Source organism: Archocentrus centrarchus, chromosome 20, assembly GCF_007364275.1.
Source record: "Archocentrus centrarchus isolate MPI-CPG fArcCen1 chromosome 20, fArcCen1, whole genome shotgun sequence".
Classification (NCBI taxonomy): domain Eukaryota; kingdom Metazoa; phylum Chordata; class Actinopteri; order Cichliformes; family Cichlidae; genus Archocentrus; species Archocentrus centrarchus.
In genome coordinates this window covers 31,900,905-31,928,808 of record NC_044365.1, presented here as the reverse complement: position 1 = coordinate 31,928,808, position 27,904 = coordinate 31,900,905, and the positions used below count along the sequence as shown (strand labels likewise).

The 27,904-nt window shown below is 45.7% G+C and overlaps 2 protein-coding genes across 7 annotated transcripts; both read left to right on the top strand.

Moving 5' to 3' along the window:
• Nucleotides 1–297: 297 nt before the first annotated feature.
• klhl15 (kelch-like family member 15) lies at nt 298–17,403 on the top strand. Of its 4 annotated transcripts, none has more exons than XM_030756348.1 (10): nt 485–539; nt 2,039–2,126; nt 4,737–4,903; nt 5,284–5,422; nt 5,713–5,901; nt 5,995–6,219; nt 9,562–9,723; nt 9,949–10,158; nt 11,454–11,644; nt 11,767–17,403. In XM_030756348.1, exons 3-10 carry the CDS (start codon nt 4,884–4,886, stop codon nt 12,524–12,526), a joined length of 1,896 nt encoding a protein of 631 aa, XP_030612208.1. In that variant the 5' UTR covers nt 485–539; nt 2,039–2,126; nt 4,737–4,883; the 3' UTR covers nt 12,527–17,403. The 4 variants fall into 4 exon arrangements, with proteins under 4 accessions (XP_030612206.1, XP_030612208.1, XP_030612207.1 ...); XM_030756347.1 differs by having other exon boundaries at nt 489–539; nt 4,795–4,903; XM_030756349.1 differs by having other exon boundaries at nt 510–539; nt 4,750–4,903.
• apoob (apolipoprotein O, b) lies at nt 15,805–26,038 on the top strand. Of its 3 annotated transcripts, none has more exons than XM_030756394.1 (9): nt 15,805–15,898; nt 18,749–18,859; nt 19,040–19,165; nt 19,826–19,858; nt 20,468–20,522; nt 20,696–20,791; nt 21,461–21,552; nt 25,158–25,247; nt 25,329–26,038. In XM_030756394.1, exons 1-9 carry the CDS (start codon nt 15,806–15,808, stop codon nt 25,371–25,373), a joined length of 741 nt encoding a protein of 246 aa, XP_030612254.1. In that variant the 5' UTR covers nt 15,805; the 3' UTR covers nt 25,374–26,038. The 3 variants fall into 3 exon arrangements, with proteins under 3 accessions (XP_030612254.1, XP_030612256.1, XP_030612255.1); XM_030756396.1 differs by lacking the exon at nt 15,805–15,898 and adding an exon at nt 18,335–18,390; XM_030756395.1 differs by lacking the exons at nt 15,805–15,898; nt 19,826–19,858; nt 20,468–20,522; ... (2 more) ...; nt 25,158–25,247; nt 25,329–26,038 and adding an exon at nt 18,335–18,390 and having other exon boundaries at nt 19,040–19,709.
• The last annotated feature ends 1,866 nt before the right edge of the window (nt 26,039–27,904 follow it).

Below are 27,904 nucleotides of genomic sequence, written 5' to 3'. Positions count from 1 at the left end.
GGGACTTTCCACCTTTTGGTTTGAGAACTGAAGACGTTTTTTAGATTAGAGGTGAAACGTCTTCAAAAACTTAAAGAAGCCCAGTCGCCCCTTTTTTCGAGCTCTTGAGAACAGCTGCAATCGGAAACCAACTTCAGCTTCGTCTCTTAAGACCACCATGACCCGGAGCACTGAGAACCTGCACAGATATTTTCGGGTATGTTTTGGAGCTTTTTCCTTCTGGTAAGAGTGACTCGTCTTGTTAAACACACGATCTTGGATGCACCGCCGCACTACGCCCTTCAGTTCCGCCCAAAAGGGAAATGACGCCGGTGCAGAAAATGGCGTCCGCAGAGCCTGTGGTCCGCTGTGGCTCGTTACCCGTTTAATTTAGCTCCGTGCGGGGGGTCGGTTCGCCTATCAGATGGACGGTCAAACCAACACGGCAGTGAACCGCTGCCACCCGCTTTCTTGATCCCGGAATCGAACCCGCAACTTGATGTCCGACGGAGCCAGAGCTGGCTGGTCGAAGAGGGGCTGTGGAGATTCGCACCGCCGAGGTGAGACGGCCAGATTTAGGCTAAGCTAAAGCGGCTCCGCCGGTTCGAGCAGGGGTCGGAGCCCCTGTAGCTCCAGCTTGGAGTCGTGACAGTGAGTTTGCGCAAACACGGAGCGAAATATTCGCTCAGTTTGCGACAGTTTCCTCTTTTATGTTCCACGAACATCCGCCGCCATGTTCCGACTCCACAGCCGAGTGCGGGGACCGTTATCCGCCAGCGTTAGCCTTTGTTTTGGAGCTCCAGCCCCGGCTCGGGGCACAAGGTCCCCCCGCTGCAGTTTGAAGAAGTGAGCGGGGGCAGGGGGGAGCTTAAACCGCGTGTCGGTGCAGATTTAACACAGCGGGGAGGGGGGAAGGGATAGCTTTGTGACAAGCGTGCGGGAGTTTTCCTCTCCACCTGGAGGCAGACCCAGGTGAGGTCAGCCGCGGGGTGAGGGATATTAAACCGTGGACGCGCTGCTTCAGAGAGCTGCTTCCTGCTGAAGGCACCGAGAGTTTCAGTAACTTTCACATCAGTTATAGCACCAAACAGGCGGAAACAGTCATCAATCATTACGGAGACGCATTGATTAGACAATTAAGCTTTTACACTAATTCCCAGCTGCAGTAGAGCAGCTTTGCATGATCCTCGGCTCAAAATAAGCCTCCTTTATCTCATACTGGGCTGTGCTGCAGCCCCCCGCCCAGTTCGCCCTCTCTCTGAAACAAGCTGTTTTACCTCCTGAGGAGCTCCTTATCGGACGATCGTATTAGAGCGGATCTTCTCCATCTCTGTGACGTCACATGGAGCCAAACGTAGAAAAGACTGAGCGAAACTGTGCAGAGCAGTCTGAATCCTGTGTTCATGTTTACCTCCACCCGAGTGTTTGTGCAGGTTCAGTTCACCTGTCTGATAGCAGGATTAGTCAAAGTTATGGGTGGATTGGCATGAATGTTTTATCAGTTTAAAAGCGATAAACTTGCAGAACTGATCCAGATCTGCATCCAGGAATTCTTGGAAAAATTCTTTATCAATACAAGATATTTGGCATCCTCACAAAGACATTGAAATAATGAAAACTGGGAGGAATTGTCTGTGTTCTTAAGAAAATAGACTAGGACACTGGTTAAATATTAACGGTAACATTTGTAAAAGTCGTTGGGATAATAAAAGACTAAACTTATGGAGCGAGTTTGGAAGGTAGCATTCAAGTTAAATATGTCCTCAACATGCTGAAAGTGCCTCGTGTGTAAACATGCTCTTTGTCCGTATTTGCACCAATCTGTTCACGCTAATGTTGGTTTTTCCTTTAATTTGTCACATGTGGAAATATGTCCATGGAGCCATTAAATTAAATATTCATGTAAACTGCAGAGGACGTGTGTTTTACGGCCCTTCTGTGCTCGAGAGCTTTGATTTACCAGCCTCTGAATGCACCGTGGACCATTTGATGGGCTCTCTTGTGTCCTCCTCTTCCTCATCCTTCATCCTGAACCTTCTTTTTCTGTCTCTCCTGTCAGAACCAGGGAAGCACAAACACAGGAAATGCGAGCGGCCCCTTAGCGCTCAGCCGTCGAAGCCTGTGATTGTTCGCCCGGGCTCCAAAAGGTACGACTCTCCACGGCAAACACACAGAACTCATAAACATCCATTTTTACTCCACGCTCCCCTCCTCCAGACCGTCTGCCTTGTTTCAGCCAGTTAGGATGTGACTGGGGGCAGGGCGAGGGGTCAAAGGTTAAAGTCCTGGATCCTTAAGTTCAGCTATGTGCTGAGAGATTTTATTGAATAGGTTTTAAATGGTGTTTGTCTTTCTATCAGACATGTAGTAACTGAGAATAAATAAAATGAATTTCTGTGGATAAAGTTAATTTCTTCATGAACAGATCAAGAAAAAATAGATAAATGCTACTTGTAGGAAACTGAAAAGTCAAACTTAAAACAGATACAATTGTAATTGTTGATTATTCCCTAGAGTCAGTTATTAATGTTTGATCCATTTTTCTATCTCACTCCAAGAAATGTAACCTTCAGTTTTCATTGTCCGTCTCATATTTTAAATCTCGACCTCTTCTTTTCATTTGCTCTTTAAATTTCACCGTTAAATTTTAACTCTTGTTTGTTTACTTTGTTAAATTCCAGTTTATTACAGTCTTTTGGTCATATCGTTCTCAAACAATAACTTTACATCAAAACAAAGTCGGGATCCACAACCTGATATTTGGATTGGAAATCGGGCTGATCGTGACTCGAAAAGCTGCGTCAGATATCGTATTTCCTTGGCCGCACGTCATCCTCAGGAGAGCTGACGCAGCGTGGAGGAAGGTAACAGCAAAGCAGCATCAGTTTGGAGGGTTTTCACAGCTGCTACACCAACAGCTTTACTTTAAGTTTGCAAATTCAACAGCTGTCAGCGCTGACGGCGCTCTGCCTGCTCGCTGTAACACTTAGAGCAGCGTGGCCTCCTGTTGTTGTTGGCTCGACGATCGTGTCCCTTCTGCTCTGTGAGAGGAGGTGCACACACAGTGAGACTGAGAGCAGGGACAGGAGGAACTAACAGGATGCGCCCGACTAGTCGACTACATGTTTAAAGGTTGCTGCTCTTGCTCGTCGGGCAAGTTAAATGAATTAGCAGCGTTTGATTGATGTACAGCAGCCGTTACCTGTGGGCTTGAAGATGTTATGAAGCCACCAGCTGGAGCTGCAGCCTGGCAGATTTCCACATCTCTCTCTGTCTCCGTGACAGGAAGTTATAAACGAGGAGGAAGTGACAGACAGACTACTGTGAGGTGACACGTGGTTACGACCGTAGACAGGTGCATGTCTGGTTACACTGTAGGGTTTCAGAAGGGTTTGTGGTGATGACGTACCTGCGGCGCAGATTTAAAGCAGACGCATGAATCCCTCTCAGAGCAGAAGGAAACTTGATACAAAGTTAATACAAATACTGTTTGTATTTAAGAGCTCTGAGGAATTCAGGCTCAGTTCCCTGTAAGCAAATCATGTTTTCAGTGCTGGCAGCAGCACGTCAGCACCCACACACCTGAACAGGTGGTTGTGCTTCAGCTGCATGTTTAAGTGTCGGTTTGCTCCGACACGGCTGCCGTGCAGCCGCTCGTTTTCTACATCAGAGCGCCGCCAAACGGAGACGGCGCAGCTGTCGCCTGTTTACCTTCCACATCGTTCATTTACGTCTTCCCATCACAGAGAGAGAGCAGTGCTGCCTTCTAGTGGTGGTGGCGTAACATCTTCATCAACAGGTGACTGCTGTCGAATAAAATGGAAAGAAATAAACTCACCAGGATTTCTGGTGCTGAGAAGCAGGAGCAGCAATGTTTAAAATTCCTGCACATGCTTAATTCATATGAGCGACTTTAACCCGAGCCGTCAGGTGCTGCTCAGTTTGTTTTCTGAGGCTTTTCTCTCATTTAAAGGACTAGCAAAATAAAACAACAAACTGCACACCGAGCTGGCAGGAGACATGGGCATGTATTACTTTTTCTATCACAAAGGAAGGAAATGATGGTTTCTTGAGTCTGAGGTGGCCTCGTTAGGCCTTGATGATACTCCGCTGTGGACCCGTTATTCTTTTTTGAGGTCCATCCAGCACCTGAGGAGCATCTGTGGTCGGTGCTTTGTAATGTAAACTCTCCACAGACAAGTCAGCACGGCACCCACACACACAACAGAATAATCCCAGCTTTAACAGTCAGGTTTAAAGATAATGAGTCTAAAAGCTGAGGTATCAGTATATTATATACCAACTGGAAGACGTTGTACTTGAGTTATTCATATGAATGTTATTTGGGGGAGATTAGCGTTATTTAATGTTTGTGAAGTGTAGATTCAGCCTCAGATTACACATCACATGACTCCAAACACAGGAAGTACCAAAGAAGTGCTAATTTTAAAACTAACCTCCGTCTGTGGCAGATCATTTCCAAGATTTTCCCACCGAAAAGAAAATCTACCCACATGTGGCGCTCAGCGGGGGTTAAGGCTGGGGGGGGGGGGGGGGGGGGGGGGGGGGGGGGGCTGTAATAAACTGGAATTATCTTTTAATCCCGGCATCGTTGTGGCTAAAACCAGCATTTATTTCATAAGTTTGGACTTCATGATGAGTAACCACACTTTAAGCTGTTGACACAACATTGTGACCAAAGTATGTGGACTGTTTCTGATTAACGATCACTAATATTTGTCCATATACTCACACAGTGAACGTTTGCAGGTGTTCATGGGTTAATGTGGCGGTTGTGTCGGCTTTGTCGTCCAGGTGATTGACGCTCAGAAAAGGGACTTTGTTAGCATCTGCTGGACACAAGGGGCACTGTCCTCTGATTGGCTCGGACAACCCCCTCTGACATGCCCGTGGCCAATCAGAGGTGAGTGTGCTGCGTGTGTGTTTACGTTCTCCGTGAGCACATGTGAGTTTCTGCGTGTTGATGTTCGTGAGTGTTGTGAGTGAGCATGGCTGTGTGTTTTGTCCCGTGTGAAGGCTTTTCTTTTTTCCATCAGCTGGCTGTGTTGCAGTGCAGAGTAACAGCTTGTTGGATGCAGCAGCTGAAGTGCTGAGCTTTTTAACGTCCCTTTAAATGACCTTCCAGCTCCTCGCTTACTGTTTTCAGCACCTTTTTCTCCTTGGAGAGACCTAACATCTGTGTGTGCTCACTTTATTTTTGAGTGGTTGTTAATTCCTCACAGTTCATCCCTTCTTCGTGTTCACGCTCCTCTTCTCGCTGCTTCCTCTCCTTCACACCTTCAGGTGTGTTATGTCGGGGGCGGATGTGGAGGTGTACCTGTCTCAGGTGCATGATGGGAGCGTGTCGTCGGGCTTTAGGGCGCTGTACGAGGAGCGCCTGCTGCTGGACGTCACGCTGTTGATCGAGGAGCACCACTTCCAGGTACGCAAATGAAGCACATATCACACACAGGTTGATTTAAAGGATAACTTCAGGTTTAGTCTGTCCTGTCCTTCCAGCCTGTTTGGGTCCAAGTGTCTCCTGCTCTTATTTAGTGAGCTGCAGCTGCAGGCCCCTCAAAACTGTTCACAGATCAGCCAAGTCTGCATATCCTCTTAAATTTTGGTATAAAACAGCTCCATCAGGGAAAAAGACCCACCTGGAAAACCTTGAACATTTCTGTACCATCTTGTGTAAATTCATCTCCTTTGATATGTTCCTCCCACTTTTAGGCCCACAAGGCGCTCCTGGCCACCCAGAGCGACTACTTCCGGGTCATGTTCACAGCAGACATGAGGGAGAGGGACCAGGACAAGATCCACATGAAGGGGCTGACGGCCGCTGGGTTCGGCCACATTCTCCGCTTCATGTACTACGGCTCGCTGGAGCTCAGCATGCCCACCGTGCAGGAGATCCTGCAGGTAACACGCGCACACACATGTGAACGGAGGTTTTTGTGCACCTCAAAATTTAATTCACAGCTGATGGAAAAACGTCTCTTCCTGTCCCGGCAGGCGGCCATGTACGTGCAGCTGACGGAGGCGGTGGAGTTCTGCTGCTCCTTTCTGCTGGCCAAGATCTGCCTGGAGAACTGCGCCGAGGTCATGCGCCTCCTGGAGGACTTCAGCGTGGGTGTGGAGGGCGTCCAGGAGCAGCTCGACAACTTCCTGCTCGAAAACTTTGTCCCCCTCATGAGCCGACCCGACTTCCTGTCCTACCTCAGCCTTGAGAGACTGCAGGTTCGATTAAAGGCGGCAGACAGCTTTTAGCTCCAAATACAAAGAACTTTAGTATAATGTCATCAGTTCATTTGCCTGACCTCAAACTGAGACCCTGCCTATGTGAAACAGTGTGTGTCTCTTAGATGAGAGATTATAGCTTCCTCACAGTGTCCAGAGGTCAGACTGCTTTTAGGAGGAGCCAACAAAACATTGCTGCTGTTTTCAGGAAACAAACTGACAGATGATATAAGAGCTTTGTTTTCTGAGGTTGTCCTGAGAGCTCATCAGACAAAAGTTGAGTAAGATTAAGAGAGCATTTAAAGCAGTTTAATAAAACACAGACACAAAACCTTCATATCCATCCATCCATCCATTTTCTTCCGCTTATCCGGGGCCGGGTCGCGGGGGCAGAAGCCTAAGCAGAGAAGCCCAAGCTTCCCTCTCCCCAGCCACCTCCTCCAGCCCATCCGGAGGGACCCCAAGGCGTTCCCAGGCCAGCCGAGATACACAATCTCTCCAGCGTGTCCTGGGTCTACCACGGGGCCTCCTCCCGGTGGGACATGCCCGGAACACCTCACCCAGGAGGCGGCCAGGAGGCATCCTAATCAGATGCCCGAGCCACCTCAACTGGCTCCTTTCGATGTGGAGGAGCAGCGGCTCTACTCTGAGCCCCTCCCGGATGGCCGCACTCCTCACCTTATCTCTAAGGGAGAGGCCAGCCACCCTTCGAAGGAAACTCATTTCTGCCGCTTGTATTCGCGATCTTATTCTTTCGGTCACTACCCAAAGCTCGTGACCATAGGTGAGGGTAGGAACGTAGATCGACCGGTAAATCGAGAGCCTCGCTTTTACGCTAAGCTCCCTCTTCACCACGACGGACCGGTGCAGCGTCCGCATCACTGCAGAAGCAGCCCCGATCCGCCTGTCGATCTCCCGTTCCCTTCTCCCATCACTCGTGAACAAGACCCCGAGATACTTGAACTCCTCCACTTGAGGCAAGAACTCGTTCCTGAGCCGGAGAGGGCACTCCACCCTTTTCCGGCTGAGGACCATGGCCTCAGACTTAGAGGTGCTGATTCTCATGCCAGCCGCTTCACACTCGGCTGCGAACCGTTCCACTGCGAGCTGGAGGCCCCCCCGTGATGAAGCCAACAGAACCGCATCATCTGCAAAAAGCAGAGATGAGACTCTGAGGCCACCAAGGAAGAAGCCTTCCGCCACCTGGCTACGCCTAGAAATTCTGTCCATAAAAATTATGAACAGAATCGGTGACAAAGGGCAGCCCTGACGGAGTCCAACACCCACAGGAAACAAATCCGACTTATTACCGGCTATACGGACCAAGCTCTCACTGTGGTTGTACAAGGACTGAATGGCCCGCAACAATGGGCCAGACACCCCATACTCCCGCAGAACCTCCCAAAGAACACCCCGAGGAACACGGTCGAATGCCTTCTCCAAGTCCACAAAGCACATGTAGACTGGTTGGGCAAACTCCCACGCACACTCGAATATCCTTGAGAGGATAAAGAGCTGGTCCAGCGTTCCACGACCAGGACGAAAACCGCATTGTTCCTCCTGAATCCGAGGTTCGACTAACGGACGCACCCTCCTTTCCAGCACCCTGGCATAGACCTTACCGGGGAGGCTGAGGAGTGTGATCCCCCGAAAGTTGGAGCACACCCTCTGGTCTTCCTTCTTAAAGATGGGGACCACCACCCCGGTCTGCCAATCCAATGGCACTGCCCCAGATCTCCACGCGATGTTGCAGAGGCGTGTCAACCAAGACAGCCCTACGACATCCAGAGCCTTCAGGAACTCAGGGCGAATCTCGTCCACCCCAGGGGCTCTGCCACCAAGGAGTTGTTTAAGTACCTCAGTGACCTCACCCCCAGTGATGGTCAAGTCATCCCCCTCATCCCCAGACTCTGCTTCCACTACAGAAGGCGTGTCAGTGGGATTCAGAAGGTCCTCGAAGTATTCCTTCCACCGTCCGACTATAGCCTCAGTTGAAGTCAGCAGCACCCCCCCCGCACTATAAACAGTGTGAGTGAAGCACTGCTTTCCCCTCCTGAGTCGCCTGACGGTTTGCCAGAATCGCTTCGATGCCGTCCGAAAGTCTTTTTCCATAGCCTCACCGAACTCCTCCCACACCCGACAAAACCTTCATATTTCAACCTAAACAAAACTGAACTTCTTTATAATTCAAACAACCTTTTGATCTGCAGATTTCTGCACTCCTGTGCAGGCATCCTCACACAAAGTAGAAATGCAATTTTCACACTTTTCAAAGCTCTCTGATTGGCTGAAGTGGACCCTCTTTTCTTTTTTTTGGCTGTTTCTGACTCCCAGGCTGCGTGTTTGACGCAGGGGGAGAAAATGCAAGTACAGCAGTGAGCTCCAAATAGCCCGGACTGCAAGAGAAATGTCTCCCAGGGGACCGATAAAAAGTGATGAGCAAATTTAGGGCACATTTGTTATTCTTGTTACTCAGAAAATAGATTTTTATGCAGCAGTTGTTGGTAAACATAAACTTCCCTGCAAGAGAGCTCAGCTGTTTCATGGTAGTTAAATCACACCCTGTAAATCAGAAGTGAAGACCCCCGGGGTCCTGATCACATCCTCTACACATCCTGTTTTTCCTTCTCGTTCCTGTTGTGTGTTCATGTGTGCAGAGTCACGTTGCCCATCTCGAGCATGTAGCCAGCTCTGCTAAAGAGGTGGAAGCATGAAGTGGATTAATTCTTCTCAAGTGGCCGTTAATCTCAAATGTAACGTTTCACACAGCTCTGCAAATATCAGCAAACACACAAACTGTTCCTGTGCAGCTCGGATCAGTCTGTGAGCTGAAGGTGGAGAATAAAAAGTTAATCTTTGATAAGTTCACTCTGAGAGGGAGAAAGATGGGCAGAGAGGGCAGTTAGATTATTTTTAGAACGTGACATCTGATAAAATGGAAATTTAAAGCTTGCATGTTACGTTAGATTTAGACCTGCAGAGACAGAGGTGTACCTGAGTCTGCACACAGTTATTGGCTGCAGGTTAAACACCATGCAGGGGTCTCTGATGACATACTTTGTGGGAGTAATAATTTTGTTGGAAAATACTCCAGATACACTTTATTTTTAATGTTTTATTCCATTTTCCATCTCCAGCGTTTTCTCTAGTGGCTCTGTGTTGCGCTCTCATGGTCACTGTAGTGTTTGTGGAGGTTTTTATCTGGATGGAGAGTTTAAATTTGAGAAATTGTGTTGAGGAATTTCTTTGCTTATCTTAGACCTGTTGTCTGCCAAACTGGTGGCAACAGAAACCTGCTGGATCAGTTGTTCCACCTTCTCTGCTCCTCTTTGTCTGATTCAGGCGTACCTCAACAGCGACGCTCTGAGTCGCTTCCCGGAAATCGAGCTGTACGAAGCAGTGCAGGCGTGGCTGCGGCACGACCGGCGGCGCTGGAGGCACACGGACACCATCGTGCAGTCCATCCGCTTCTGTCTCATGACTCCTGCCAACATCTTTGAGAAGGTGAGTGCGTCTTGCTGACAGGTTTCTAACCAGCTTTAAATCACACGAGGAGTTTAAGTTGCTCATTTCTGGTCCTGCTGTGGTGTCTTTTAACCTTTGAGCTTTGGTGACAAGTTAAGCTGGATTTGCCTGATCCTGAGAGTCTCACCATAATCAGACTGAAAGCACTCCAGCGCAGCAGCATTAAGGCTACAAACACACAGCTGTCTTCGTTCCTTCTCTCAGGTGAAGACGTCGGAATTCTACCGTTACTCCAGGCAGCTGCGGCAGGAGGTCGATCAGGCTCTCAGCTACTTTCACGATGTCAACCAGCAGCCTTTGGTGGAGACGCGCTCCAACCGCATCCGCTCCGTCCGCCCGCAGACGGCCGTATTCAGGGGAATGATCGGCCACAGCATGGTCAACAGCAAGATCCTTCTCCTGCAGCGTCCTAAGGTGGCTGCTTGTGTGTTTACTTACACAGGACGTGAGACCTGATCAGACAAGTTTTTTTTTTTTTTTTTTTAAATGTAACATAGCAAGGCTTAATTTACAGATTTAATGCTCCTGAATCTACTCCATCAAAGTTAATTATTTGTTTTTAGCTTAATGTGAGAATTTGATGGTTTTGCTTTTATTTAGCTTTCAGTCTACATAACAGGAATTTACTCATTTGGCCTGTCCAAATAATAATTATATAGCCCCAAATCACAACAAACAGTCGCCTCAAGGTGCTTTGTATTGTAGGTAAAGACCCTACAATAATACAGAGAAACCCCAACAGTCTTAACAACCCCCTATGAGCAGCACTTGGTGACAGTGGGAAGGAAAAACTCCCTTTAACAGGAAGAAACCTCCAGCAGAACCAGGCTCAGGGAGGGGGGGTCATCTGCTGAGGGGGTGGAGACAGGCTGTGGAAAAGAGTGCACAAAACCAGTGCAGCAACACAACGATGTCATTCAAACAAGTTGCTGTTAGTTGTTTTTTACCAATAGCAGATCTGAGGCCTGTACTGTGAATCAGTACCCAGTAAGGGCTTTGCTGAAGATGATTTTAAACCAGGAAGTAAAGCTGACCTTGGCCTCATCACCATCATATTGTTTAGTTGTTTCCTCCTTTCAGCTGCAGCCCTGTTGTTATATTTACTATTGTTAATTCAGTAATCTCCTCCATGATTGTCAGTGGCTTCAGGAGAATCCCAGCTGATTGATTTTATCGTGGTGCGGTGTGATGGTGCGTCCGCACAAAATGCAAATTTGTGTGGCTCCATTAAATACATGTCTGTAATGAGGCAAGCTGATGCAAATTTGCAACGGCAATAAAGGCAAATATGTGCTAGTTTAAATATGTAAACTTCAGAGAGTTTTACTCATACTAAACGTGAAGTGAAGCATCACTCAGGTGAATAGTCACCATAGAAACCCACAGGTATTCGCCCCCTGACAGGCAAACTGGAAGAGTGGGAGGACAAACGATAAGTGGAATTAAATTACAGAAACATATTTAGGCAACTTACCAAGGATTTCTGTCACTTCTTCTTTTTTTTTTTTTTTTTTGTCCCATGAGTGTAAAGTTGAACCATTCATCTTCAAATGACATCAGTAAGCTCCTCCTCCCTTTTTTGAGTGCTCTTGGTCCCATTGGCTGTTGGGGGCAAATATTTCTGTTTCCAAACCTCGTTAAGCCTCTAATCCTGCTTTGTAGTGCAGGGTTAGTCTGTTCAGATTGGTTAACGTGCTGCTGTGTCTCAGGTGTGGTGGGAGCTGGAGGGACCTCAGGTGCCACTGCGACCTGACTGCCTGGCAATCGTCAACAACTTCGCCTTCCTGTTGGGCGGTGAAGAGCTGGGGCCCGACGGCGAATTTCACGCCTCCTCCAAAGTTTACCGATACGACCCTCGACAGAACTCCTGGCTCCGGATGGCGGACATGTCTGTGCCCAGGTTAGAGGAGCCTGAGGTCATGGCTGCAGCTTGAAAAGCAGATTTCATCTTCCAGTCTTTTAATTGAGTGAAATTCTCCTTGCCGACCTTTTTCTGATGAGTTGCTTGTTTCTCATTTGCAGGTCGGAGTTTGCTGTAGGTGTCATTGGAAAATTTATCTATGCCGTGGCGGGCCGCACGCGAGACGAGACCTTCTACTCCACGGAGCGATATGACATCACAGAGGACCGCTGGGAGTTCGTGGACCCCTACCCTGTCAACAAGTACGGCCACGAGGGAACCGTCCTAAGCGGGAAGCTGTACATCACGGGCGGCATCACCTCCTCCTCCACCTCCAAACAGGTGTGCGTGTTCGACCCAGGGAGGGAAGCAGGAGGTGGGGGCGGAGGGGGGAGTGCGGGCGGGTCTGATTCGCACAGGACACGCGCTGGCCGCGGCCCGCTGCCGCCCGGCACTCACGGCAGCTGCTGGGAGAACAAATCCAAAATGAACTACGCCCGCTGCTTCCACAAGATGATCTCCCACAACGGGAAGCTGTACGTGTTCGGAGGTGTGTGCGTGATCCTGCGGGCATCCTTCGAGTCGCAGGGCTGCCCGTCCACGGAAGTATACAACCCAGAGACTGACGAGTGGACCATTCTCGCCTCCATGCCCATCGGGCGCAGTGGCCACGGGGTGGCAGTTCTGGACAGGCAGATCATGGTGCTGGGTGGCCTGTGTTACAACGGCCACTACAGTGACTCCATCCTCACCTTTGACCCAGAGGAAAACAAGTGGAAGGAGGACGAGTATCCCAGAATGCCTTGCAAACTGGACGGTCTGCAGGTGTGCAGTCTGCACTTCCCAGAGTATGTGCTAGAGCACGTGAGACGTTGCAGCTGAGGTCTGCTCCACTGCATGCCTCCTTTTTATAGAAACGCACTGTCATGGACTGAAGTTTCCCACTGGCGGGGGGCGGGGTCAGGTGTTTACAGGTGGGAGACTCTACAGGCTTTTAAACTGGAGACCAGCACTTACCTTAAGGTGAGGAAAAGATGGCCGGGGCCACAGCGTTGCTCTTCCTAAACGAAGGAAGCAGCTGTCAAAGTGTGGCCCGTGAGACGCCACCCATGAACATTTTCAGATATAGCTTTCTCAGAAAATAAAGGAAAAATAATCATGGGGAGGAAAAAAAAAAGAAAAAAAGGATTTCATTCTGCCGGTTTATGTTTGGACTGTGGTCAACTTCCTGTTCTACTTCTCACCTGTATTTAGGCGCTCCAGTCAGGCTTACCGCAGAAACGCACTGGAAGCATCTGATTTAAACCACCAGTCGAACAAACCCCTGCATCACAAATCCTGCTCGAATTAGGCTTGTTTCCATTAAAAGATGCAGGTTGGTGAAATATACCAGACACTGGAAAACGCCCTAAAATGTATAACAGCAAGCATACAATCGGGTACACAAACAACTATATATACTGTAGTGTAGTTATTTTAGAGCCTGTCTCCAACTATAAAACTGTAGATGCTTTAATCTGCTAACAGCTGTAAACTGTTACAATTTCGCTTCCAGTGCGTTCCAGCTTTTAGTCCTAATTCAGCTCTTTGCTCCCAGATATCATCAAACTCTTCATGTTCATACAGCATAACATCACTGTCCTCCTCCTCTTCCTCCCTCTGTCTCACAGTTTGAGAGTAAATGTATCCTGACAGTGATGATGACGACAGACTCATACAGCTTTACTCACTCTCATCTACATTCCCTGCACTTTATTGGTTGTTATTGTGTGTAAATGCACAGTTTTTCCCTTCCCAGCGGCTGAATGTGCTGTAATGCTGGAGACGTTTAGCTGTCTGAAATCAACGTTACGGCTGCGAGTCAAGACTGACAAAATGAGTTGAAGCATTTGAGAAACAGTGGACCTCACGCAAGAACATTTTCATGCATTATAGTAATGGTAAAGGGCCAGAAACCACAATAAAACCATTAATACTTCAGGTTTATGTTGTCAGAGGTACTGTTAGTGGTAAGAAAAAAGGGTTTTGAGGCTGAACAAACTCCTAAAATAGGTTGTCTTTTTAAGTATGAAAATGGTCTTAATTGAACTCATTAACACTTAAACACAGTGCACCCTGTCTTTGAATAATCTTTAATTTTTAACTGATTTAAGAAATTAAACAATAGCTTGTTACCCTACAGATTAGCAGATTAATATTGGGCAATTTAGTCACTGGATCACATGACATTCATTGATGCTGCTAATATCTGTTAAGCTAAGCGTTAGTCATAGTTTCACTGCTTTCATCTGTTTCTGCTGTGAACCAGTTATGTTGCTGTCTTTATTTAATAAACTGACCAAGAAAACTGGGATAACTAAAATCAGCTTTAGCAAAGGCTAGCTGCCACTATATTAGCTGCTATGTCAGCGACTAGCTTTTTCTCACGATATCCCGCTGACGTTAGCTGTGCGGTTAGCAATCGTTTTGAAATGATAAAATGTTGTTTAAAGAAACTTGCGTAAAAGTAACAAAAATAAGACAACAGGTAGTGCTGGCCATAATTTCACTACTTTAATCTTTCAGTTGTAAACCAGTTTAAGTTTAATAGAGAGAAGTTTGTCAGTTCATTAAAATGATTTTAATTCCAGATAACTAGGATGGCATTTATATTTAAACTCAATTTAAGCTTTAGCTAAGGCTAGATGCTGCTATACCAGCAGTTTCCAGTATCGTAGCATGCTAACTTTAGCTGTGCAGGTAGCTATTTTTCTACGGCGCCTAATAAGAGCTGCTCAGTCAAAGCTAAAAAGGAGTTTGGCTCCTTTTTAGCTTTACTACAAATTTATTAAAATCTATCATATTGAATACCAAACTAAATAACCAAAATATACTAACACAGGGAAGGAAACCAATAACTAAACTTTAACATTAGCCAATGTTAGCCTTAGCTAATCTGAACATAGCTATCTGACTTTGGCTGTGTAGCTGTTTTTGTTTTTGTGTTAATTACTTACAGCAAAATAATATGGTTTAAAAAAACATGAACCAAAAAATCTCCAAATTGTAAGAAGTCAAAAATGCAAGAGCACCACTTAGCGGATGCCAACGCTCGGCTGTTATGGATGTGTAATGGCAGGGGCTCAAAGCGCTGTTATAGTGAAGTCAGTGAACTGGTGTGTGTAGTTTGACGGGCCCATCTTGAACAGTATTCATCTGTGGTGTGAATCTGAATGTCTTAGGTTCGTTTCATTCTCGAGTTATGGCCAATGTTAGTTTTTGTGGAACAGACGCCGTCAATAACAGACACCAAGGCTATGACCATACCTTGACTTTTTCTTTGAAACAGCCAAGCTAATAATAACATACACTGCTGTATTCAAAAATTAATATTTATAATTTAGAGAAAGTGATCTTTATCTAAAGGTAGCTGTGGCTAACTCAGCTGCTAGCATTTTCTGATATAGCTGTATAACTAGCTATGTAGTTACTGGGTTTTTGTTTGTAATTTATATGAAATTAAGGTAGCAACCACCAAAAAGGGAAAAATTAGATGGCAGCTAAGCTAGCTACCTTTTAGCAAGAGTTTAGCTAGAGAAGAATATTTAGCTTTAGCATTAGGAAGGTGAGTCATGGCTATTTAGGCAGCTAGCTTTCACCTGAGTTTAGCATTGTAGTATATTATAGCAAAAATACACTTTTCTAGTGAATTGTTGTAAATGTAAATTTAAAAAGCTATTTTCATAAAATGACACATTTCTACTACACATTTTTATATGCACTGTAAAAAGATGAAGTTAACACTGTAAGACCTCATTACATATGTATTTGTTTAAAAAAAATAGTAAATTGGAAATTGGCATATTTAATTTATTCAGATTAAGACTCTTTAACTGGTCATACCCCAAAGATTCTTCTGAGTTCACTCGTACAAATCTGGTCATATTCGAGGTTCTTGCTTGAGATTCATTGTTTCTTTGCCTCCAGATTGGTTCATACATTTCATATTTTCATCTCTACAGCCCAACTCTGTGTGTTTGAATTTAGGCTGCAAACACTGGAGGTCAGTATAACCAAAGCATGAAGCTGAGAAAGAAGGAAATAAGTTACCAGCCAGTGTTTAAATGACTCGTGCCAGCTGTGTGTTCGTTTCAGACCTTGAAGGCTCGCCTTCCTCAGCTGATGCAAACTGTCTTCGTAGCTTGCACATCTCAGCAGTCCGGCACCTTGATCCTGCAGCCCAGTAAGCCGTGCTCGATGACCAGCTCCATGCTTGTATGTTTTTATTTTTCTTTTGTTTTCATGAGCCAACTGTGAAAAAGGGCTAGAGCACACACTGATGCAGTTCTGTCTGTTAGCTGTGTATATTAATTTATTTATTTTCTACAGGTATTGCTTTTCACCGAGCTATGCAGTAACAGTCGTAGGATTATTTATTATGACGAGACTTTTCATCGTGAGTCGTGTTGTTTTCAGGTCGTACCTCGTTGTCTTTCCTCGTTTCGTCCTCGGGCCGCCTGTCCGTCTGTCTTCTCCACCCCAGCAGCTCTGCATGTGGCTCATTATTGGATGCTTTGAGAGTTTTTCTTCCAGTCTGAAGGCATACTTTAAGTATTGTTAAAACCTACAGTCTGCAGCACCTTTACATTTTCCTGTATGCAAATTCTCAGAGTGTCAGACTTCACGTTCCTCTTCCTTCTTGTAGCAGTGTCCAAGCTGTCCACATACCCCTCCAGTCCTGAGCTGCAGCTTCAACAGCATCCCTGCAAAGCCAGTTTTGTTTTGGGGAGCAAATCGTCCCCAAAATGGTTTATAACAATCCTCTACATGCCTCTGCAGCAGGTGAAAGTCCCAGGAGTAGATCATTAACCTCAGTGATCATCTTTGAGAACTTTGAACCAGCAAATTTTGGGCATTTTTGCTTGAAAATCTTTTCTTTTTTTTTTCCCCTTTTCTTTCAACTCTGACTAATCAGCTAAGCTTTGCAGCCATATCTCTGTCTCTGCATGTCATTTAACCATTTATTGGACATTTTAACCCAATCACACTCTTGAAAACAGTTTAATCCTTCAAATCTGGTTTAAAAGCTCTTCTGCTCCCTTTACTCTAGATCAGTGGTTCTCAAACAGTGGGGCAGGCCCTACTGGTGGGCCACACAGCCATTGCAGGTAGGGCAAAAATATTAAGTTAATCTAAGCTGTATAAAATATTTGTAGGAGAAATAAGCAACAAAACAAAACACAAACCCCTGATTAGGTTAAGATTCAAATTGGATCCCTTCTATTGTTGATGATTTACGGGCCTCCTGAAGCCGGGGCGTGCCACGAGAACGTGCACTAAACACACCAGTGATGCTGCTGTCTTAACTGAAGCATTTCCGGCCGGGGAAACGAATTTCTTCATTAAATCCTCGGCCCTTTGTGTCTCCTCTGCGTCCCTGTTCTCTGCCTCACGTGCCACTCTGCAGTCCCCTCGCTGCGCTTCCTGTTCTTCCTCCTCCTCTCATGTCGCCGTTTGAAGAAGAAACTTGTAACCAATAAAGTACTACTGTCCCGATTTGAGGCTCATCCAGTCATAGCGCAGCATCCTTTAGTCCACCAGTCTTCAGTCTGTCAGTAGGAAAACAGAATAGAGGATTTAAAAAAGACATACCTTGCTACGACTGTATCCGAAAAAGAAATTAAAATCAGATTAACATATCTTATAATCTGAGTAGGAAGTCTTTGGAAATGATTTGTAACTTCTTTCCAGAAATAAATGTTCATATTGGTCGACTTTCACCTGCCTGAGTGCTTTTCTGACTCTGTTTCCTGCGTTTGCATGATGACTTTTTATGAAATTAACCAGTGAGGTTTTCCCATCAGATTAATGAAGCTGACTGAAACTCGCAAGTGAATTAAAACCTGACAAATACAGGATTATTTTTTGGAGGGGGTGTTGAATGAATTAATTCCATATTGAAGTTATCAGATATTTTTATATATAAGAGTTATTGGTAGAAGTGATTTGAAAAGGATAAAGTGATGTTTGTATTGTTTAGTCAGTGTGATGACACCACCTGGAGGAAGGGGGATGAGGCTGCTCTATGAGATGGACTATGAAACGATCCCCCCCAACATTAAATTCTATTTATTTAAGAAACTATGAAAAAGGCACATATTTACTCCATTATTATGAGTTAAGTATCTGAGGACAAAGGAGCTGTGTTTTGATTAGTTTCCTCGAGCATCGTTGAATTCACTGATGTTTTTCCTCTGTCAGTAAGATTTTTGGTAAGAAATGTACCACCTTTATTATGGGGTCATAGTGCTGAAATGGTTTATTTGTATTAAATGGATTATACTACAGTAGGAGGTTATTTACAGTGTTACAACAGAGTCAGACAGAAAAATGTAGAGATGAAAATAAATGTAATTATTTTTTACAGTCACTGTTTAAAATTGGGAACGTGTCCCTGATAAACCCTAACGTTTTATTTATTTATTTTTTGTTTAGTTTTATTTATTTTGTTTCGTTTTATTTGATTAGATTTTATTTTATTTTATTTAGTCAATATTGGCTTCAAATAGTTACAAATGAGCTGTAAAAATAAGTTACAATCAGACAAGTTTAAATCTTTTTAACTTCGGTTTCATGTTTATTTTCCGCTGGGACTGTCGCATCCTTTGTGATAACCGAAGCAGTTCACGCATGCGCCTCTTTCCCTATCTGTCATCTGGCTTGCCGTAGAAAAGCGAAAGGCATCCGTTATGTCATATGTTAGACTGGTGAGTTTTCTTCATCATATTGATGTTTTGTCGCCTTCAGCGTTTCTAATAATTTAATCCGTGATTGTATTTTAGTTGGACATGACTGTGGACACTAAGAAAAACAATGAAAATGAAACAATGAAAAGTCCGTTACACGATGCTAGGCTAATTAAAAGCTAACGTTAGCATGTTGCTCCTGCTTAATCACAGGCCACCGCTAATCAGGAGGAGACATTATGCCTCCTGTTTAGGTATTATATCTGAATTTGCGTTAAATCTGACGCCACAGCCTCGTTCTAAGCTGTGTGTGTGTGTGTGTGTGTGTGTGTGTGTGTGTGTGTGTGTGTGTGTGTGTGTTGTACCGGTGTTCCGCCAGGTGTCGCTGTGTGCCGCGGCTCCGGGGCTGGCGGGCCTGCTGAGCGGCTCGGTGCTGGCCGCAGGTGAGGGGAAGAAGAAGAGCAGCCAGCCGTCTCTGAGCATCGAGGAGGTGGGTTCGTCCCGGGGGAAAGGGCTCCGTGTGGAAACTGTTCTCCACATGAGTTTGTTTTTGTTTCCCCGCGACTTTGTTTACATGTTTACATCATATTGAAGATGTGACGCAAGCAGCCACCACTCCACAGGGTCTCATGTTTAAAATGGTCCCTCAGACCCTCTCTGTTTATTTCAGCTTCCATCTCTGTACACCAGTCCTGAATCGGCGGCGCCGCAGTACGTGGAGCCCGAGGCGGGTCCGGTGGAGCAGAGCGTTGCCTCGCTGAGGAAATGGGCGGAGCCGTACACGGGCCAGTGTCAGGTCTGTCCCCTGGCCTCAGGTGGAACCACTTTCAGCCACACATCACACCTGAGCATGATACACCTGACAGAAGTATCATATTTAACCATTTCTGTAAGGTGTTACTTTCAGCCTTCCTTTCATTACATCCAGCCATCCACCACCTGTCCATCAATCCTTTCTTCCTTCCTAAATCTATCCTTCCTTACACCCTTCCTCACCCCTCCTTCTATCATCCATCCCTCCTTTTTTCTATACTTTTATTCTTCCTGCGATCCATTCATCCATTTTTCCTTCCCTCCTCCCTTGAGGTCTTACTTCCATCTGTCTGTTTTTCCATCCTTCCTTACATCCGTACATCTTTGCTTCATTCCAGATGTGCATCCTTCCTTCCTTCTTCCCTTCCACCCTTCCATTCATCCTTACTTCCATTCTTGCTTATTCTTATCCTTCCTTTCTTCCTTCCCTCCTTCCTTCCTTCTCCTCTGGTTTCATTTTTAGACAGAAAAGAATAAAGTCTTCCAGCCGGCAGAAACAGTTCGACTCTGTTCTGAAGCTGTTGTTGATAAATAATAACGCGTGTGTGTGTGTGTGTGTGTGTGTGTGTGTGTGTGTGTGTGTGTGTGTGTGTGTGTGTGTGTGTGTGTGTGTGTGTGTGTGTGTGTGTGTGGTTTATTGCAGCAAACTGGCCGGGCTGCTTTGGAGAAAGTGGAGGTGAGTGAACGTTTTTTCTTCACGTCTGGATGTAACAAAAGCAGTTATTGGTTGCTGAGCTGAAATCTTCACAGTATCCACGATAAACATAAAGTCATTTGCAACCACTAGAAATAAAATCTACTAAACTAACCTAAATTAAACATTTTGCCCTTAAAACTCTAATTAAAATTAAATAGAAAATGTGAAATCTGAGCATGCCACCAGCCTGAGGAGGCTTCGGTGCTTGTTGAGACTGTGGTGTTTGTATCGTTTCCTTGGATCCTTCAAGCTTCTTAAATCTTACAGTCTGACTGAACCAGATATTATTACACAAAGACACTGAACCTCATAAGAAGAACATGATGAAAGAATCCAAATTTTGAAAAGACACCTATATAAAATTTAGCTCTGGGCCCAGGTGTTCCAGCTGTGCAGGTATGAATCCACTGTAAAGGAAGAGGAAACAGCTGAAATATTAAGACAGGAGGCGTCAGGTGTCAGAGCTGCAGCTTCATCCCAACTGACTGAGAAACTGTAAAATGAAGCGCTGAGTACAAATGTTTTCAATAAATGTAAAAACAGTTGAACTCTTGTTTCTTTGTCCGTCTGATGATCTTTGGACCGCAGCAGGTGTACCGGACGGTGGAGCCCGTCATCAGCAGGTCAGCAGCAGCGGTCACAGGTGAGCGACCGTTTTAACCCTCCTGCTCAGGAGCTGCAGTCATGTTTAATTATCCAAAAGTCTCAGAAACCAAAGATTGTTTGTATCTCATTATTAACTCCATCACTAACCATTTCAATCAATATTTAGAGCAGATTTGACCTAAGACTAAGAGTTTTCACTCTGCCTGTTAGATGCGTACCAGTTCCTCAGTGACCCTCCTCCTGACCTCTACCCCAGTGTGGCGGTGGTGGGTTTCTCCGGCTTCCTGGGACTTTATTTGGCCAAAGGTAACCTGTGAACTCTGCTGAGTCCTGTCAGAGGGGCTGAGTGTTACAGTTTGTCTTTTACAAACGTGTCTCTAAAGCAGCCTTGACAAAGTGCTGACATTCACATTTTTCTCCCTGCAGCTTCTGGGATTATGATTATGATTATCCTGATGGTAACTGTTGTAGCTTTAAAGTATCTTAAAATAAAAATGTTCCCACTGATTCGGGCTGCAGAGCTTTCGGTGCACCGGCAGAAATCCTGCACGCTGAAAACCGAAAACCTCAAATTAAAGTGAAGCCCTTAAATTCCCAGTTTTATTCCTAAGAGATTTAACACTGTGTTTTAGGGATTATAGCTAACTTGGTGGTCTTCACATCCATGAGTGAGCTGCTGATGGCTGATACAGGATCAGGTTTGACTAAATGTAAACAAATACAGGCTAAAAACTAATCACAGAGTTTATGTCATTAGTTAAACTTTACCTCCTGTGTGTATAATCTCATAGAGGTCATGAAGTCATTTCTGGAAAGAGAAGCAGTCACGAATTCGCTGTGTAAACACTGGGTTAGGGGCTGCTCTCTGAGCTTAGACATTCAGTGGGCCAATAAAAAGTGTGTACAGGTAACAAGGAACAGAACAAAAGGTCACACCTGAACTCTGAACCCTGTCCCTCCCTCTCTCTCTTCCAGGATCCCGTGTGAGGCGCCTGCTGTTTCCAGTCGGCCTCATGGCTCTGAGCGCCTCCATGTTTTACCCTCAGCAGGCTGCCACAGCCTTTAAGGTGTGTGTGTGTTTATATGCAAACACACAGCAGAGCAGCATCTCAGTGTGTGTTTGTCCTAAAAACAACAGACTGTATCTAAAAGATAGACACAACCACCCTGATGGGCATTTTTGAAGCCTGAACTTTAAAGTTCACATTTTTCTTCAGGCTTCAGTTACTGTGGTTCATAGTCGAGCAGCCCTGCTCAGCTTTGGGGCGCAGACAACCAGCTGAGGCTCCAACAGCACAAACACAGGTCAGAGGTCAGAGGTTCAGTTAGCTGAGCTGAAGTTTAGCAGACGGATAACAGCTGCAGCCGCCTGTTTCACCTGTCTGAAATGTCCTTCCACCTGTAGCCTCTAACACATCACTGTGTGAGGCTATAACATGATATCGGGGCCGGCGGTAGCATAGGACAAGGGTGGGCTCAGCCCACCCAAATTTGATTCTTGCCCACCCAATCAAAACCTCCCATACTGCCTGCAGGCAGCGAAAGGTCCTCCCATCAAGCTCCGCCTACAATAGTTTTTATTTTCCACACTTTGACTTTCTCACACTAGGATTCAGGGCTGCGCCCTCTCGTTTCGTGCTTTTCCTTAATCTGGGTCACACTCTAGTTTCCATGTTAATATTTTTACTTCTTTTTACCATGAGCATGTATCGCCCCTATCAGTAAGTCTAGCCCTGGAGTATCCCCAACAGCTCCCGCTGCTGCCCGTGCTGAAATGTCTCCCCCTGAGCGGGTTACCTGCTCCGTGTCCTCCTCTGTCCGAGCAGCAGACAATCAGTTTCTCTGCATGTAACAGCACAAGCACCCCTGATGCTAGTCCCACTCTAGCCACATCCCCAGACCCAAAGCAGGTCCTTCCTCTGGCCGTTTCAGCACCAGGTCCTACCGTTGCGTACCTGAATAGCACTGTGCCCACACAGCCAGCGCCAGCTAACTATCCAAAAACGTGCCTTCGCCAATACGTTCTGCTCATTCAGCCGGCGTGGTACCGCACTGGACCTCGGCTGGAATACTCTGCGGCTCGGGACGCATGTTTCTGCTTCCCGAATGAATTTGTCATAAAGTTTGCCCAAAAAAACAGAAGATTGATTCTGTAGTTTTTCACATTTTGCATTTTTTTCCAGTTGCTGTTCTCTTTCTGTTGTACTGTTGTATAATTAAAAAAAAAGAATTAAAAATATATATATATGTATATTCCAGTCACGGAAGGTCACAAATCTGTGTACTTTCTGTGATGTCCCAAGCCCAGATAAATGGAGAGGCTATATGTATATCTTTGTGTCTACTAGGGCCGTATTCAACCCCCCAAAAACAAACAAATATAGCCTAATATTTTGTGTCTATGTTTATACTTGCCCACCTACATTTTCAGTCTGCCCACCCAGCTACAGTGGGCTAGAACCGGGCCTGCATGATATCCACTGTTACAGCTGTTCTGTTATCGAGCTGTTTGGTAAAATAACTGCAGGAGTTTCACTGTGTTATCTGATATTAAGGGAAAACTCAGGTTCAGTTTTCTTTAATATTTCCCACAGCGCAGTCACGCAGACAGGAAACAGCTGCCAGCACCTCTGCTGTGGAGTTATTTTAATCTTCAGCCGCAGATAAATTGGACCTGATTTGTTCCACTGAGGAAATTAACCCCCTGACCCTTTAAACTTTACCAGTCCGGCTCTGACGGACGAATCCTGGATTCAAACTTTCCGAGCATCATTCGTAAACACGTCTGTTTGATCTGGGAGTCGTTTCCTGTTGGGAAAGGGTTGTGTTTCCGTGCAGGAAGCTCGGGCTGTGAATTGTGTTTCTAATTTCCACTGGGGTGGTTTTATTCACCATTTCCTTTGCATGGACTGAGAGAGAGAGAGAGGCACGCCCGGACGGATTCACGCAGGCAGAACTGAAAGCGGCGGGATGAGGATGTGAGAACAGCTGATCTCATGAGATAAAAGAAGTGGGTCAGAGTTCATTTATGTGATCAAACAGTGAAGTTACAGCTCAGAACAGTTTTTTTGCCTTCTGTGAAGGTTTAATGAAAACAGAGGGATTAACAGGCGGTGGTGTAACTGGAGACCAGAGCGGAGGGATTCATCCAACGATAGTTTCATTTACAAGTTCGGCTTCCAGCAATAACGAAGACGCCGTCCTTCGGTCTCCTTCACGGTCGCCACGTCGGCTGTCACACAGGCCGACTCTGATGTCACAGGCGACACCGCAGCCCTATCACCCGTCTTCTCCTCAGCGACACGTGTTACGGCTCAGAAACCGTCTCAGTGTCCGCGCTCGTGTGACATTAGAAGAAGTCAAAACAGGAAGTAAAGTTTTCTCCAGAAAGTCACATTTTTATTTTAAGCTGTAGCAGCATCTCCCAGTCCAGACCAGTCAAAGCAGCATTTCCAGGATAGTTTATTTCAAGTTGTGTAAATGTACAATGGCTCCATAGTGTAGCGGTTTATGCATTCACATGGCAAGTGAAAGATCCCCAGTTTGATCCCGGGAGGAGACACGGAGCTGTGCAGTGACCCGCTGTGAATGAGGGAGCAGCCAGGAGTAGTTATGGTACATACATGCAGTACATATATGCAGCATGTACTGTGAAAGAGTATTTGCTCCCTTTGTGACTTCTCAGGTTTTTGCTCATCTGTCGCACTTACATGTTTCAGATCATCAAACAGATCTTATTGTAAACCAAGCTAACCTGAGGAAATATCAAATGTATGTTTTAAATCACGATTTCATTTATGAAGGGAAAATTACTGCCAGACCTGCTGCATCAAAAATCACTTAAACAGAAGCTGTCTGAGAAAGTGAAGCAGGCTCAAAGATCTCAGAAAGCAGAGCATCGTGCTCCGATCTAAAGAAGCATCTGAGGAACAGTCAGTGACATCCATCAGTCTGAAAGGGTTACAGAACCTTTTCTGAGGCTTTGGGACTGCAGAGAACCACAGTGAGAGCCGTTATCCACACATGGAGAACACCGGGAACAGCGGGGAACCTTTCCTGGAGATTAACGAGTCATCAGGAGGTCACAGAAGAGCCCAGAACAACATCTAAAGACCTGCAGGCCTCAGTTAAGGTCAGAGTTCATGATTCAACAGTCAGAAAGAGACAAAGGTGGCCTCCAAGGAGAAACCCACTGCTGACCAACAAGAACACAAAGGCTCGTCTCACATCTGCCAGCAAACATCTGGATGATCCCCGAGACTTCTGGGAAAATATTCTGTGACTGACGAGTGTTTGAGTCCCGTTACATCTGCAGAAACTAACACAGCATTTCATAGAAAACAGATCCACCATTCTGTGTGGAGTCTGCATGTTCTGAACCAAATATTGAGGATTATGGTTTTTGTAGCCTGACTGCAAACCATAAAACCTACAGCTATGGTTGCAGTGGAGGAAAACACCCTCCAGCTTCAGTAAAAAGCAGATCGGAGCGTTCTGGTTTGCTCAGTCAGACGTCTGGTTTATGTTCCTCTAATTGTTTTTCCTCTCTTTATTTCTCCTTCCAATATTCATCTGTGACAGAGGATCAGCCCTTTTTCCCTGCACCCTTTTTAAAAATGAAACCAAGCTAAATATACATGAGTTCACTCTCAGCTCGCTGTGTTTCCTCCAGGTGAGTCGAGACTCGGCGTACGCCTGGACTCAGCAGGGCCGCGTCGCTCTGGAGACTCTGTGGAAAGATCCACCATTCGGCAGGAAGGAGGTGAGTCTGCGGCGAATGCTTTGCACGTATTTGGTTTGCTGCTCTCGATCTTCTGACTTTTGTGTGTCTGTTTTTGTGAAGCCCGAAAAGAAGGAGCAAACGAGCAGCAGCGACACGAGCAGCTGAAGAAGACGAGCCAGCAACACACTTCTGTACACCTGCAGGTTATTCACACACTTTACACACAAACAGACTCACAGAGCTGCAGATCCTGACATGTGAGCTGCACTCTGAGTGTTTCCAAAACACCTCCGCCTCTTCCAAGAAGCTCTTTGGCTCGCTGCACTGGATACCTCCTCCTCCTCTTCCTCCTCTGCAAACATTACTTCTTTCTCCTTCGATGACCTCAGCTCCTCCAGTTTAACCAAACAGGTCACAGTGTCACCGTCAGAGACTTCCCTCAGTTTCCCAGTCAGCTGCAGAGACGCTGCTGCTCAGAAATACTGCCGAAAATAACAGTCAGCTCCGCCCGATCAGTCTTTAAGAAACATGTTTATTAATACCTTCTTTCTCCTGCTCTGAAGGAAACTCAGTATTTGAAGGTGTTTTGGACTTTTTCCATAATTTTTTTTTACCATTTATGGAGCAAACCATCAATGAATTTAGAGAGCATATATCCAACCTTTCCTCTACAGGACGGCTGTAACTGATGTTGTGTTCAGGTCACATTGTGATGCTTGTAATCCTGCTTTAATACAGTAAAGGGCAGAATAATATGTGCATCCATCAAGCTGATAATGAACTGTATAATGACCGTGTCTAATAATGCACTGTACATATTATGTGTAATTAAATCTGGTATTTAACACTAAAACTTATGCAGATATTTTTGCCTTTTGATGGTGAGTCATAAAAATGGGACCTATCTTTTTATTACATGTGGATATGTCTCACTGTGCAGCTCCTCTAATGTCCACCAGAGGCTTTCTCCTGGGGTGAGTCGAGCCCCTCAGACTCTCATGTTAAAATATGCATGGAAACATTTTTGTGCTCCTGGCAGTAAAGTTATTAGTCAAGGAAAAGGAAAAAGACCTCAGTGTACGAGGGCAGACCGCTTTGGTGTCCCGAGCTGCAGAAGGTGGATGGTGGGATGGATGGATGGATGGATGGATGGATGGATGGATGGATGGATGGGTGGATGGATGGATAGTTTAACTGATGACAGATTCATTTGCCAGCAGCAGCATCGTTTAAACTTCTGATTAGTTGTGCACATCTGTAACTATTTTGTGACTTTACAGAAATTGTTTGCATAGTGGTAACGCTCAAAGCTGGAGGCCAAACAGCAGCCTGAGCGGCAGAACTGCAGCTAAACCACATGGATGCGTTAATGTTCCTCACACAGATTTTGTGCCGGGAGGTTAAAGAGCAGCTGTGACTGTGACTCTAAAATTGAACCACTAAGGAAACTAATACTGGAAGAGTTTCCTGTTTCCCGGCCGTCTGGTTCTGACCCTCCTCTTTGATGTTTGAGAGACGCTCTGAACCCATCAGTATTTTTAGGAGGGACGCTGAGCAGTGAAAGGCCTCAGATCAAAGTGTAAAATCAGCTCAGTATTCCCTTTATGGCACCATCCTCAGGGCCCCCGCTGCTCTGGGTGGGTCTGTAAAATGTGACAAATATAAAACTGAAGGGGTGCCATATTTGTTCATACAGAAAAGAACCATTTATGGCCTGGCAGCAGTGCTTTGGGCTTTATTTGCTTATCAATATATCAAATCAGCCCCAATTTTTGAGAGGATTTCAGAGTAAAAGCAGCCGGATGTGATATGAAGCAGGAGGAGAGGAAGCTGATTTTAACTTTAGTATATGCAAAATTTTACTTTAATGCTATGAATATATATGAATATATTAGAGGCCATCAGCATCACGGTCTGTGTCGTCGTTTTAGAGCAGAACTGAAGCACATTAATATCTGACACGGAGGAACAGAGACCACGTTGCTGTCCTGCTGATCTGTTTCGTTTAGCAGGTTGGAGCATCAGAAGGCGTCTCTGTACCTGTGTTTGATACCAGGCTCATTCCTTCAGGGCCAAAATCATTTTGTTAGTCATATTTTAGCACTCGTAACTGCAGCTTATGGCTCTGAAATGGAGGAGCAGCATTCACAGTTTGGATTCGTCACACTGATCAAACACATTTAGGTCCTGAAGGCCCTTTTACACATTTAGTTGCTTGTTTATGGAATGACCAAATTTTCCCTCGGAAAGGGGGGAAAATGGGAACCCTGAAGTACAAGCAGCCTGGATTTATCACTGATGAGATTCGGCTGCACTACACCGAGCTGTGCTGCTGATAATAACAGAAACCTCTGCAGCGTGGCAGCTCCTGTGACAGCACAGCCTGTATGGACAGTAAAAACCCGCCTGACTCTGTGATGCAGCCTCCACTGAGATACTCGTGCTGTCGTGGCAGAGTGGGGGAAGATGTTTACGGCACGTCTGAAAGAGAATCGGGGAATTGGAAACACTTTGAAGCATCTGAAGAGGAAGGAAAAAAGCTTGAACAGCAGCCTGTCGGCTCCATGTTTCTCTGTGATGGTTAGAAATCAGCTGTAAAACTTGCTGGTAGCTGATGAACGCGTCTCATCGGCTCCTGATTAAAAGCTTTCTAACATCACGTGTTCAGAGGAGATGCAGTGAGAGTGCAGAGACTG